The sequence below is a fragment of the Phascolarctos cinereus genome, unplaced genomic scaffold (assembly GCF_003287225.1).
Source record: "Phascolarctos cinereus isolate Bilbo 61053 unplaced genomic scaffold, phaCin_HiC Scaffold_4;HRSCAF=312, whole genome shotgun sequence".
NCBI classification, from domain to species: Eukaryota; Metazoa; Chordata; class Mammalia; order Diprotodontia; family Phascolarctidae; genus Phascolarctos; species Phascolarctos cinereus.
The window spans coordinates 209,807,566-209,821,391 of NW_027555847.1; the positions used below are offsets into that span (position 1 = coordinate 209,807,566).

The 13,826-nt window shown below is 39.0% G+C and overlaps 1 protein-coding gene across 5 annotated transcripts in view; it reads left to right on the forward strand.

The window, feature by feature from the left end:
* The window catches only part of LYRM1 (LYR motif containing 1), a 37,493-nt gene that overhangs the window by 8,424 nt on the left and 15,243 nt on the right, over positions 1 to 13,826 (forward strand). For 2 of the 5 annotated variants that reach the window (XM_020965275.2, XM_020965276.2), the window contains exon 2: positions 5,489 to 5,647. In XM_020965275.2, the coding sequence (XP_020820934.1) occupies positions 5,489 to 5,647 (159 nt within the window). Of the gene's footprint in view, positions 1 to 4,527; positions 4,603 to 5,488; positions 5,648 to 13,826 lie in introns of those variants that run through there. The other 3 variants (XM_078152883.1, XM_078152884.1, XM_078152885.1) reach the window with 3 other exon arrangements.

Sequence of the window (13,826 nt, forward strand, 5' to 3'; positions counted from 1 at the left end):
ATAAGACTTAAAAGAAATTTCGGTGTTCGAGAGGCCTTTCCCTGTGTTACCCTTTAGACGTATAGGCCTATAGTGGTATCACTGGGTCAAAGAGTCATACAGTTTAATAACTTTTGGCACGTAGTTCCAAACTACTTTACAGAATGGTTCAATCACTTCATAGCTCCAAGACCCTTTTCAGCCATTATTTTCCTTTTTTGTCACCTTTGCCAATCTGATGGATATGAGTTGGAACCTCAGAACTGTTTTAATTTGTGTGCCTCCTACTGGTGATTTATATCGGTTTCATGTGGCTATTGATAGTTTGGATTTCTTCCTTTGAGAAGTGCCTGTTCATACCCTTTGAACATTTTGTTTATTAGAGACGTGTATCAATTCAACGTATCAACATATATCAATATGTTACAAATATATCAATATAGCGATTCTCTTTGTAGCCTGGATATAAGGTCTGTATCAGAGAATTTTACTGCAAAAATTTTTCCCGATTAACTGTTTTTCTTTCTGATCATAACTGTATTGATTTTGTTCATGCAAAAGCTTTTCAATTTGATGTAATCTAAATTTTCTATTTTATGTCTTGCAGTCCTTTATATCCCTTGTTTGGTTAACAACTCTTCCCCTACGTGTATTTGTAAAAGATATCTCCTTTCCTGCTCCTCTAATTTTTTTATAGTGTGACCTTTTTTATCTAAGTTATGCGTCTATTTGGTGCTTATTGTAGTACATGCTGTGAGATGTTGGTTTAAACCTAATTTCTGCAAGGCAGTTTTCCAGTTTTTGCAGAACATTGTGTCCTTATCACCCTGGGATTTGGGATCTTTGGGTTTATTGAACACTGAGCAACTGTGTTCATTTGCTTCTGGATCTTGTGTACCCGATCTGTTTCACTGATCAACTTTTCTGTTTTTTTACTGAGTAGTTTTGATGTCTTCTGCTATGTAATATGGTTTGAAATCTGGAATTGCTAGCCCTTCCTTCCTACTTTTAAAAAATATTTTATTTTGTGTGAGATTCTTGACTTTTTGTTTTTCTAGCTACTGGATCAATGTTTATTATATTGGTGGAGTTTCAGTAACACAGTCCATAAAGCTTCTGCAAGCTTAGATTAAATACTAGGTATTTGTATATCTGATTTTACAGAAGGTCCAGAAGTATTATTTGCCACAACAGAAATACCATTTTCATAAGAATCTTCTGGTAGTGATAAATCCAATGATAAATCATTCTCCAGTGATATGAAAAGGGAAGAAACAAGCTATCTAAAGTAATTTTTTTTGATGGTCCAAATCACAAATAATGAAAGAAATTCAAACTAAAGCCACTCTGAAGTTTGATTTCATGCTCATCAAATTGGCAGAGATGACAAAAAGGAAAATAACATCAGAGGGGCTGCAGTTAAATAGGCATACGATGCACTCTCTGTTGGTGAAGCTGTGAAATGGTCCAGCCATTCTGGAAAGCAGTTTGGAACAGTGTCCAGAAGTTAATGTGCATGCACATTGACCCAGATGTACCATTATTAGGCCTCTACCCCCAAAAAGATAAAGAAGACAAGGTCTTTTTTGTACAAAAAAAAATTTGTAGCAGCTCTTTTTGTAGTGGCAAAAAACAAAGAAAAAAAACCTCAGAAACGAAGTGGGTGGGGAGGGGAGGCAGTACCCATCAGTTGAGCATTAGCTTGTATACAAGTTATGGTATATGAATATATGGTCATGCCAGGCATTGTGTTAGATGCTGGTGATAGACAAAAATGAAATTTTCTCAGGGGAGGGAGTGTGCAGTGGCCCAGTCAGCCACGTCTTCATTCTTCTCCAGGATGCACTCCCAACTCCAGTGTTGTCTACTGTGCAATATTTCAAGCATTTAGCGTGGTGCCTGGCACATAGTACATGCTAGATAAATGCTTGTTGACTTGTTGGCTTGTCTTTGTTGACATATACAAAATGTACACAAGGTAATTTAGTTGGTATGAATGCATTCTAGGTGTAGTAGACAGCCTGTACCAAGATGTTAGGATGGGAGATGGAAGATTGTGTACAAGGAACATCAAGAAGCCCAGAAGAGTAAGCCTGCTGAGGGAGATTGCAGCCAGGTTGTGAATGACTCTAAATACTAGAGAGATATGTATTCAGTCCTTAGAGTTAAGCAAGAGGGAGTCATGGGAGTTTATTGAGTGGGGAAATAACATGGTTAGACCTGGCTTTTGGAACATTTTTGTGGCACCTGTGTGGAGGATGGATAGAAGAGTCAAGAGACTAAAGGCAGGGAAGCCAGTTAGATTATTGCAGTAATCCAGAAGAGACTTGATGAGAGCCTGCCTTACTATGTGCAAGAACCTGTGGGAAAGGCTTAGTGTAATAAAAATATGAAATTGGTTACTACCCTAGAGATAATTGGTAGAATAGTAGTTCCAAATTTTCTGAGTATGAGGAATAGTTTTATGGATTCTTACACGATATTGGTTTTATGAGAGATCTTTAATGACAAAAAGCTGCTTTGAATTCAGGAAGTTAATTTGTATTGTATTAATCACAATGATACCTATAAAGAATGCCCCAGAAGTTTTAGTGCAGTCTTTTAAACTTTAGTAACCTGAAACTGCATTACAAGTCTTGGGACATTGTCTGCTTTCTAAAATAGTGGTACAAGGCATATTTATTCACCTACCAAGAGATAAGTTCTCCAGTTTATTATATTGAGTTACCTAATGAGTTGAATACCTAACAGCATCTTTGCAATCACTTTAGTGCCAGTGGCCCATAAGTTGGGAACCAGAGTGGTAAGAGAAAATAAGATTTGTTCACAAGCTTGTCATTTCTTAAATTTTGAAATAAATGTAATAGACAATAGAGTGTGAACATAATGGGCATGGATAATACAAAGGGCTAGAGTAGTTTACAGAAAGAGAGGTGGAACCCTTTGGGTTGATTGGGGTGGGATGTTGTGGTATTTGTGTTTTGAGAAACGCTATATATGATAACTCCTTATGCTTTTCCTCTGAATATTTCAAACATATTCCAAACTCAGCAAACAGCTGAAGGGACAGTGGTGATTTTTGCTGTTGTAGAGATGCTATCCAGTGCTTTTGAGTTTCTGTTGCTTACTTTCTGAGAAGACAAAAGGAGGAGCATGTGATTAGGACATGAGAATAGGAGTCAGCATTCCTGGCTTCTAATCCTGGCTCTCTCATAAACTGATTCTGTGGGACTGAGTAAACAGGGCTCTTGGTTCACAATCTGCAACATTTATGTAGGTATCCCTACCTTTACCAGTGAAGGTTAGCACCTTCTCTGCAACTTATAATCTTTGAGTCGCCTAAAGCACTGAGAAGTTCTGGGGCTTGCCTAGGATCAGAAGTCAGTAATGTCAGAAGTGGGACTTGAATCTTCCTGGCTCTGAGGTCAGCTCGATCCATTACACCAGAACTGCCTTTCATAGGTTTAGTAGGGACAGTTAATATGTATTCTTTAGTTCTTGGTACTGGAGCTCTTGGGACATGAGCTTTTTTCCAAATAATTGAGTGAGTGCTAAGCCTGGCCTTATGGTGAGGCCATAAAATAGGGATTGAACTTTACTCAGTATTACCAGTGAGCCTTTTGACAGGACAAGCATATTTTTCTCTTGTGGTCTACTTTCCTGTGTAGTCATAGACATACATGCATGCATGCATCCATATATGCATACACACACATACATATCTATCAGTGGAGGGGGGTTGAATCTTTTACAAAGGACCATCTATTAGTATTGGTATTAACCCCTTAGGTATTTGGTGAAGTTTAACTCTCTTTCAACCAACCAGCCTTTCTCACTTCCATGCTTGTGTGTCATACAGTTAGGGAAGTTTTGTCTTTTAATCACAGGAAAATGAAGCAATCACTAAGTAGAAGTCAGTTACTCCCTGTATTTCACATGAACTGACTCACCTTTTCATATGAAACCTTGGAGTTTTGGGAGAGCCAGAAACTCAGAAACAGTTTCTTTACCAAGGGAAAAAAAAAGTGACATCATCTTTTCTGGATTTGATTTGCAGTTGTGGAACCACAAACTGTAAAATTGCCTCTTGGCATTCCCACCTCTTCCCCCTTCCCCCTCCCCTCAATCATCTTAAATATTTTGTTACTTGAAATATCATGGATTTTAGAGACATTGAGTGTATGTGTAGCAGGGTGTTTGACTATTTACAGTATAAAACTGTTTTAAAGTGTTTAAATTAACTGGTTAAACATGGTTTATTCATCATGGGAAATTTTACAGCTCTAGAAAGGTCACTATAGTCAGGATCTATAGAGAGCCTAAAGAATCATTCTTGAAGGCCTGCCTAGGATGAGAGAGACTCTTTAAGATGAATTTCTATAGCAAGTAAGCTTTAAATTAAGAATGTGTGTTTGCACTTGGATTTCCAGCTCAAATATGCTTTCTTTGATAAGCAAATTCTTATAAGCTTAGCACCATCCCAGGTATCTGATTTCCAGGTATTAAGCCTCTTCATGTGTTATAAGAATGGGTCATGTTCCCTAACAGCAGTGATCAGTCTACTTCACAATCCTGATGTTCCTGTTTAGGGAGGATTGCAGAGAGCACAGGAGGGACTTGGAGGTAGGTCATAGGTGCTGTTCCTAGACCTGCAGCTCATTTATTGTGTTCCTATTATTGATCTAATGGAGTGTGCATTTGTTAAAGGGGACCTAGTTTAGTAAATCCTTTATTAGCTAAAATCTAACCAACTGGAGTCCTCCAATAACCAGATTTTTTTTTCCCACAGAACTCTGCTCTATAGATACAGAAGCAGGTGCTGAGAACATAAACCCCAAAATTTTGCCCAACCTGCCATCACTTCCTCTCTTGCCCCCTAAAATTAAAGGTCCTGATGTGGCCTAACTCCTTAGGTCAACACGCTTTCATTCCAATCTCCTATATACAGAGTATTTAAAAAGAAAAATTAATGTTAAAGATAAAGGCCCTGTAGGAGCCTCAGTCATTAAAGAAAAATTCATTTGTGTTTCTAGTTATTAGGGTAAAAAAGTAAACTAATGTTAAGAAAAACTTTTTTGAAAGGGTTGTTATGCTTAAAAGGTTAACGTTTCACCAACAGGAAAATTCAGTTATCCAGAACACCGAAGGCCTTAAGTGTATTGAAGTTAAAGAGGTTTTACTTTAAAGGGATCCCCAGGAAATGTATTGTGGAGTACAGCTCTCAAACCAGCTGTTTCCCAAAGAGTTTAGGTTTCCAACATGGAAACATGGCTATTGCTGAGCAACCTCTTGACACTTTATAGGCCAAACATAAAGTAAAAATGTTTGGGAGGTAACTGGTGTTCTTGATTCTCCAATTCTGGGTAACTTTACCGTGCAGATGTTTAGAAAGAGCAATTATTTCTAGACTAATTAAAGAGCTTGTGAAAAATATATGTCTGCCTGGCTGCCTACTATCAAATTGAATTTTTACACAGAATTTCCCTTTTCTGTTTTGGTGGCTCTGAAGATGACAACAGCAACACGACAAGAAGTGCTCAGCCTGTACCGCAGGATTTTCAGGCTTGCAAGGAGGTGGCATGCAGCATCAGGGCAGGTGGAAGACACCATCAGAGAAAAGCAGTACATTATAAATGAAGCCAGAATGTTGTTCCAGAAAAACAAAAATGTAAGTGGGATCCACTGATATTCCTCAAGGAACTAAGCAGTTCTTGTGGAGTCTTCTTCATGTCTTTTTATTCCTGAAAATAATAAGGGGGTGCGGAAGAGGGGAGAGGTCAGGCCAAAGTCATAGCTTCAGCTGCGGTTTTGTTGTTCAATCATGTCCAACTCTTTGTGACCCAATTTGGGGTTTTCTAGGCAAAGGTACTGAAGTGGTTTGCCATCTCTTTCTCCAGCTCATTTTATAGATGAGGAAACTGAGGCAAATGGGTTAAGTGACTTGTCCAGGATCACACAGCTAGTAAGTGTCTAAAGCCAGATTTGAACTCAGAAAGATGAGTCTTCCTGGGTCTAGGCCCAGCACTCTATTCACTATGCCACCTAGCTGCCCTCAGCTCTGGTAGAAATGGACTTTTGGTAGGACTTGGGTTATAAATTGCCTGATGTGGCTTCTATAGGGAAGAGCTGACATCACTCTTTACTTTTCTGGGATTTCAGGGCATCATATACTTGCCCTCAGAATAATTCACCAGGTGCTATCATCAGGCAAGTCAGTTTTTAGTGGAACTCATCTATCTTATAAGGGTAGGGACTATGACCTTAAATTCTTTGAATCTTCCACCCCTCAGCACTTAGCACGTAGGTACTTCATAAAGAATTATTGAATGAATGAACTATAAAACTCTACCAATAGTCCCAAACAGGTATGGGGTAGGAGAGGGAACACAGGATTAGAGTAGGGGTTAAAGCTTGGGCAATCTTCATAAAGTACATTCAGACTGGCTCAGTCTTTACCAATCTACCCAGACAGGCACCGAGCAAGCCCTCATGACTCACCTCCAAGAGGCTCGATTTCATTTATTCTTTCAAAAGTGTTTAGGTGTATATTATGTCAGGCACTGTGCTAGACATTAGATGTTGAAGATACAAAGACAAAACCAACACTTTGCCAGCCCTCGAGGAGCAGTGTTTATTTCTTGGGGGAGGAGCTCTACAACAGATATGTACATAGAAAGGGACAGGCAAAATATATACAAAATAGTTTCCAAGGGGAAGGACAGTAGCCACTTGGGGATCAGAATTAGTTTCCTGTGGAAGGTGGCATTTGAGCTGAGCTTTGAAGAAAATTAGGCAGACTGAATATGAAGTAGTACGTCACGGGCAGGGGGACAAGCTGTATAAAGGCGTGCATGCAGGATTGGGTAGGTGTATTGATAGCAGCAAGTAAGTCTGTGACAAGAACATAGAATGCATAAAGGAGTGTAGCATTAGGTAACCTGGAAAGGTTGGCCGAAGCTACATTGTAAAGAGCTTTAAACTCTAAAGAGGATAATGTATTTTACTCTAAAGGAGAGAGAGAGCGCCACTGGAGTTTCTTGAGCAGCAGAGTGACATAATCAGACCTTTAAGGATATCCATTTGACAATGAGAGATTGAAGAAGGCAAGAGTCTGGAATAAGGAAAACCATTTAGGAGGCTTTTGGATTAGTCCAGGTGGTAACTAGAGTGGTAGAGAGAAAGGAACAAATACAAGAGATACTGTAGAAATACAGTCAACAAGGCTTGGCAACCAATTGGATAGTGGGGATAAGAGAGAGAGGAAAGAGTGGAGGATGACCTTGAAGTTGCAAACCCAGGTGACTGAAGGATGGTAGCGTCCTTGGCAGAAATAGAAACATGAAGAAAAAGGGGAAGGGTTTAGAGGAAAAGAAAATGAGTCTATCTGTTTTGACTTGTTGAATTTGAAATAGATCCAAATTGGTCATTGGTGACATAGATTTGAATGTATGGATACAGACGTTTTCTACATGATAGCCGAACCTGTGGGAGCCTATGAAATCTAAAAAGAGAGAGAAAAAGAACCCCTGGATATACCCACACTTGGTGGGGTGTTACATGAATGATAATCATGCAAAGAAGATGGAGAAGGATGGTCAGGTAGTAGAGTAAGCCAGAAGAGAGCAGTCATGAAAACCCTGAGAGGAAAGAGAGTATCCTAGAGAGAGAGGGTAATTCTCAGCATCCCATGCTGAGAAATCCATGGGAAAGAGCCATTAGATTAAACAGTTAGATCATTGGTGACCTTAGAACAGTTTCAAAGGATCATAGTACTGAAAGGGACCTCAAACAGCATCTAACCCAGACCTCTCATTTTGTGGCCCAGCAAGGTTGAGTGATTTGCCCAGTCACAAAAATAGTAAAATGACAGAGTCAATATTTGAACCCATGTCCTCTGACTCCAATTCCAGGGCCCTTTCTGCTGCACAGTGTAACTAAGTAATGAGGTTTGAAGCCAGATTGTAAGAATAGAAGTGAGATGAGAAAGTAAAAACAATGAATGTAGGCATCTCTTTCTAGAAATTTGGTTGTGAGAGGGAGAAGGAAAAAAGTGAAAGAGTTGAGGGGATGGTAGTATCAAATTAAGAATTTTTTGGACAGTTGAGCATGTTTATAAGCAATAGGGAAGGAGCAAGTAGATAAAGAGAGATATGAAAATTAAAAAGAGAAATCACAATAGAAATACAATCAAAACAATTCTGACTTTTAACTTCATACTTAGCAAATTAGTGAAATGGACAAAAGATGAAAATTATTCATGTTGGAAGGAAGATAGGCATACTAACATCCCCTTGGTAGAGTTGTGAAGTGGTCCAGCCATCCAGAGAAACATAACAAAACTTCTGTGAATTGATGCACAGTGAAATGGGCAGAATCAGGAAAACATGTCATATACAATGACTACAACAGTGTGAAAAGAATAAAATGAAACTGAATGATACATAATTATAATGACCAAGCTTAGTCCTGGAGAAGAGTTAGAAAATATACTTCTCTCCTTCACTTCATTGCAGAGGTGGGAATTCCATACCATCACTGTGTATTTTGGCTTTACCGACTGCTTTTTTTTTTCCTTTTAAAATATTTTTGTTATAAGAGATGGCTTGTTGGATTATAATTATCTGTGTATGTGTTATGTCCCTTACTAAACAGTAAGCACCAGGAGGGCAGAGGCCACATATTATCTAAACTTTATGTTCCCCTGGCACTTAACACAGTATGCCCTGTACCTGTTTGCTTAATCAGTGTTGACAGAATTGGATTAAAATATTGATTTAGTTGGAACCTTCCCTACTGCCTCTCAGATAGATTCCATATTCCTTAAACTGACAACCAAGGCATACCGTCATCTGCTTACCAATCTCTTACTATTTCACAATAAACCCATTGTTTCTTTCTGTTTTGTGCCACACACTGCTCTCCTGTTAGGTCATATAAATGACCTGTCTGCACTTTTTTTCATGCTTCTCTCAAAGTTTACAATGCCTTACTTTTTCTCTGTCTCTAAATTCTATCATTCTTTCAAAATCCTACTCAAATAACACCTTCCCCATGGCATAGTTAGTCTTAGACTCACAAAACATGAGAACTGTAAAGGACTAGAGAGAGGCCATCTAGTCCAGCCATACCTGAAAAAAGAATCCCTTCTCCTATATACCAAGTAGACATAGCCAGCCTTTGCTTTAAAAGATCTGAAGTGAAGGGGAACATAATACATCCCAAGATAACCCATTCTGTTTATGAATAGCTCTTTTTAAATATTAAGAAGTTTTTCCATACAATAAACCTGAAATTAAATTTGCACCTGCTATTCTTGGTCTGCCTTCTGGGGCCAAATAGAACAAGTCCAGTCTATATTCTATTTGATAACCCTTCAAATACTTGGAATCAGCTACCATTCCCTATCCCCCCCCCCCCCAGGCTGTAATCTTTAGTTCTTTCCTTCAGTCAATCAATAAGCAATTATTCAGTCTGGAAGCACTTATTAAACATCCAGAATGTGCCAGGAATACAGAAAAAAGCAGAAGTCCCTGCCCTTGAAGGGCTCACAGTCTAACAAGGAAGACAACGTGCAAACAAATATATTGTTGTTCACTTGTTTCAGTCATGACCAATTCTTTATGACCCCATTTGGGATTTTCTTGGCAAAGCTATTGGAGTAGTTTGCCATTTCCTTTTTCAGCACATTTTACAGATGAGGAAACTGAGGCAAACAGAGTTAAGTGACTTTCCCAGAATCACACAGCTAGTAAGTATCCACAGCCAGATTTGAACTCAAGAAGATAAGTCTTTCTAACTCAAGGCCCAGCACTATATTCACTATGCCACCTACCTGCCCTAAACAAATATGTACAGATAAGCTATATACAGGATAAAGAGGAAATAATCACCTGAAGGAAGGTACTAGAATTAAGAAGGATAAGGAAGCATCCTGTAGAGGGTGAGATTTTAGCTGGGATTTCAGGAAAGCCAGGAGGTAAAGATGAGCACATACAGCATTCCAGGCATGGGAGACAGCCAGTGAACATCCCCAGAACTGAGAGATGGAATGTCTTGTTTGCCTTGTTCGAGCAATAGCAAGGGGACGGCAGTGTCACTAGATCCCAGAATACCTGGGCCAATGGGGGGTGGTGTAATAAAAAGCCTGTATGAGGAGGAGGAACTGATTTATGAAAGATTTTATATTTGTTTTTGAAGTGATAGAGAGCCACTTGAGTTTGTTGAGTAGGGGAGTGACTTGGTCAGATCTGCACTGTGAATATCACTTTGGTGGCTGAGTGAAAAATGTACTGGAGTTGGGAGAGGTTTGTGATAGGCAGACCAACCGGTAGGTTATTGGGTGTCACTCATAAGGAGGTGAGGGCCAACCCCAGGATGGTGGTAGTATCAAAGGAAACAAAGGGGCATATTCGAAAGATGCTGCAAAGGTGAAATAGATAGGTCATGGTAACTGATTGGGTATGAGAGGTGAAAGGTAGTGAGGAGTCATGATGACACCCAGGTTGTGAGCCTTGGGGACTGGTAGGAGAGTAGGGGTGCAGGGTGTGTACAGAGAAGACTAGTACCTCTGAGGTGAGGGCTGCTGAGCTCTTTTCAGGGCTGTTTTCCATCTGTGGTGTCCTCCTGATCCATCTAACTCTCACCTGTGGCTTTAAGAAGCTGTAGCATGCACAGTGGCAACACCCCAGTAAAATGTTTCAGCAGACAGGATAAACCAGGTTGACAGTAACTGAGGAAAGTGTGGGAGAGAAGAGATATTAGACTGTCCATCAAACTGAAGGTCAACAGAGCTGTTGTGCTGACCTTGTTGTTGTGTGCCTGTGAAACCTGGACAGTATACCAGCACCGTGCCAGGAAACAGAATCGCTTCCATTTGGAATTGCCTTAGGAAGATTCTAAAGATCATCTGGCAGGATAAGGCACCAAACACTGAGGTCTTTCCTTGAACTAAACTGCCAGGCATTCAAACTCAACTGCGGAGAGTGCAACTCCAATGGGCTGGCCACATTCAAATGCCAAATGTATGCTTGCCTAAAAGACTATTTTATGGAGAGCTCACACAGAGCAGGCACTCACATGGTGGTCAGAAGAAATGATACAAGGACACTTTTAAGGTTTCTCTCAAGAATTGATTGTGTGACATGGGACACACTGGCACAGCACCACCCCAGTATGGTGTGCCCTCATCAGAGAAGCATTAAAGTAGCTCAAAAGAAATGAGGTGCATCAATTTAGAGAATCCACTCCAAATGTTCACATGGACTATTTGTGCCCTATCTGTGGTAGACCCTCTAGTGGGCTGATCAGGCACAGTTGGACGCATTGTAACTTGACTCTAACATAGTGATGTCATTTTGGTCCTCTTTGAGAATGAAGGACAACAAGCAACCAGTGCCCTATTACCTCGATGGTAATAGGGAAATTTGAAAAGGGGGAAAGTTTTTTGGGGAAAGATAATGAGTTTGGATTTGGACCTGTTGAGTTTAAGATATCTATGTGAGATTCAGTTTGAGATGTCTAATAGACAGTTGGAGACTGGAGGTCAGGAGAGAGAGAGAGGTTAGGGCTGAATAAGTAGATTTTGAGACTCATTAGCATAGAAATAATTGATTCCATGAGAACTGATGAGGTCACTTTAACTAATGAGTTAATCAAATGAAATAGTACAGATAGAGATAAAGGCTCAGAGAACTCTATGGGACATCCAAGATTAGTGAGTGTGATTTGGATGATGAAGATCCAGCAAAGGAAACTGAGGAGTGGTCAAATAAGTAGGAGAACCAGGAGAGAATAATTTTCCAAATACCTGGAGAGTATCAAGTGTCTATTCTGTGCCAGGCACTGTTAATCTCTAGGCTACAAATATAAAAAAAAAATATGATATGATCTGTTTTGTCACTGTTCCGTCATCGCCAGAGATCTAGCATATTTTAACTTTTCCAAAATTCTGTCTGGATCCTTACATCTAATTCCTCTTCCACATGATAGCCCTTCAAATACTTGAAGACAGTCCTCTCGTGTTCTGTGCACTAAACATTCACTATTCCTTTCATTGATCATCTTGTGGCATGTTCTCAAGGTCCTTTAATATCCTGATTTCCACCAGCTTATCAGTGTCTTTTCTAAAATATATCCAGGGCTGGACACAAAACCCCACATATGGTAGAGACAGAACAGCACACAGAGACTGTCATTTCTTTAGTCCTGAGCATTGCTTGTTAGTATAAACCTAATATCTATCACATTATCTTTTTTTCTTTTGCTGCTAATATCATATTGTTGACTTTCTTGAGCAAGTGAACTCCCCTAATTTATGTCAGATGAGCTGCTATCCAGTTACATATCCCCAATCTTATAATTGTGAAGCTGATTTTTTCAACTTAAGTGTAAGACTGAGTATTTTTCTTTATCCCTGTACAGCTCTCCCTCATGTATCTCTTAGCTGCCACAAGGCAGGTAGGTGGCTCAGTGGATAAGAGTGCTAGTCTTTGAATCAGGAAGAGTTCAAGTTTGCCCTTGGATACTTACTAGTGTGTTTACACTTACCTGAGCAAGTCAGTTAACCCCTGTTTGCTTCAGTTCCCTCAACTGTAAAATGGGCATAATAATAACACCTACCTTCCAGAGCTGTTGTGAGGATCAAATGAGATAATAATTATGAAGCGCTTATTAGCCTAACACCTGGCAAATGGTAATCAGTATATAAATGTTAGCTGTCATCATCATCATCATCATCATTCTGGTTTAAAAAAATAACTTGACCCTACTATATCTCTCCTACCTTTACATGATAAATTTCTAGAAGTAACTGTTTATACTTGTCCACACTTTATTTCCAGAAATCTGGCTTATTGACCCCACCACTCAATTGAAACAGGTCTCTCTGAGGTCACCAATATTCTTTTTTATTTTTTATTTTATTTTTTTCCTCAATTACATTTAAACAAAAATTTTTAACATTTATTTTCTAATTTTTGAGTTCTGAATTCTCTCCCTTCATCCTTTCCCTCCCTCTTCCTTGAGAAGGCAAGCAGTTTGATATAGATTATACATGTGCATTCATGCAAAACATTTCTATGTTAGCCATGTTGCAAAGAGAATGTGGACCTGAGAAAACAAGAATAATAAAGAAAGTAAGAAAAAATATGCTTCAGTCTGTATTCAGACTCTCAATTCTTTCTCTTGGGGTGGATAACATTAATTTGCATTTCTCTTAATACTGATTTAGAGCATGTTTCATATGACTAGCTTTTATTTCTTCTTCTGAAAACTGTCCATGTTCTTTGACCATTTATCAATTGGCGAATGACGCATATTCTTACATATCTGACTTCTCTATATATTTGAGAAATGAGACCTTTATCAGAGAAACTTTCTGTAAAAAAATTTTTTTGCAATTGTTCTTCTAATCTTGGCTGTATTGTTTTGTTTGTGCAAAAAAATGATCCATTTTACATTCTGCAATGTTCCCCATTCTCTTTTTTGGTCATAAATTCTTCTCTTCTTCATAAACCTAACAGGTAAAATATTCTATGTTCCCCTAATTTGCTTATGATATCACCCTTCATGTCTGAATCATATATCCATTTTGACTTTGTCTAGGTATATGGTGTGAGAGGTTTGTACCTAATTTCTGCCGAACTGCTTTCTACTTTTCTGAGCAATTTTTTTTTCAAATAGTGTTTTCTTGTCCCAAAATCTTGTACCTTTGGTTCAGTCAAGATTACTATAGTCCTTTACTACTGTGTATTGTATATGTAACCTGTTCCATTGATCTACCACTCTATTTCTTAGCCAGTACCAGATTCTTTTGATGATTACCTCTTTGAAGTACGGTTTGAGATCTG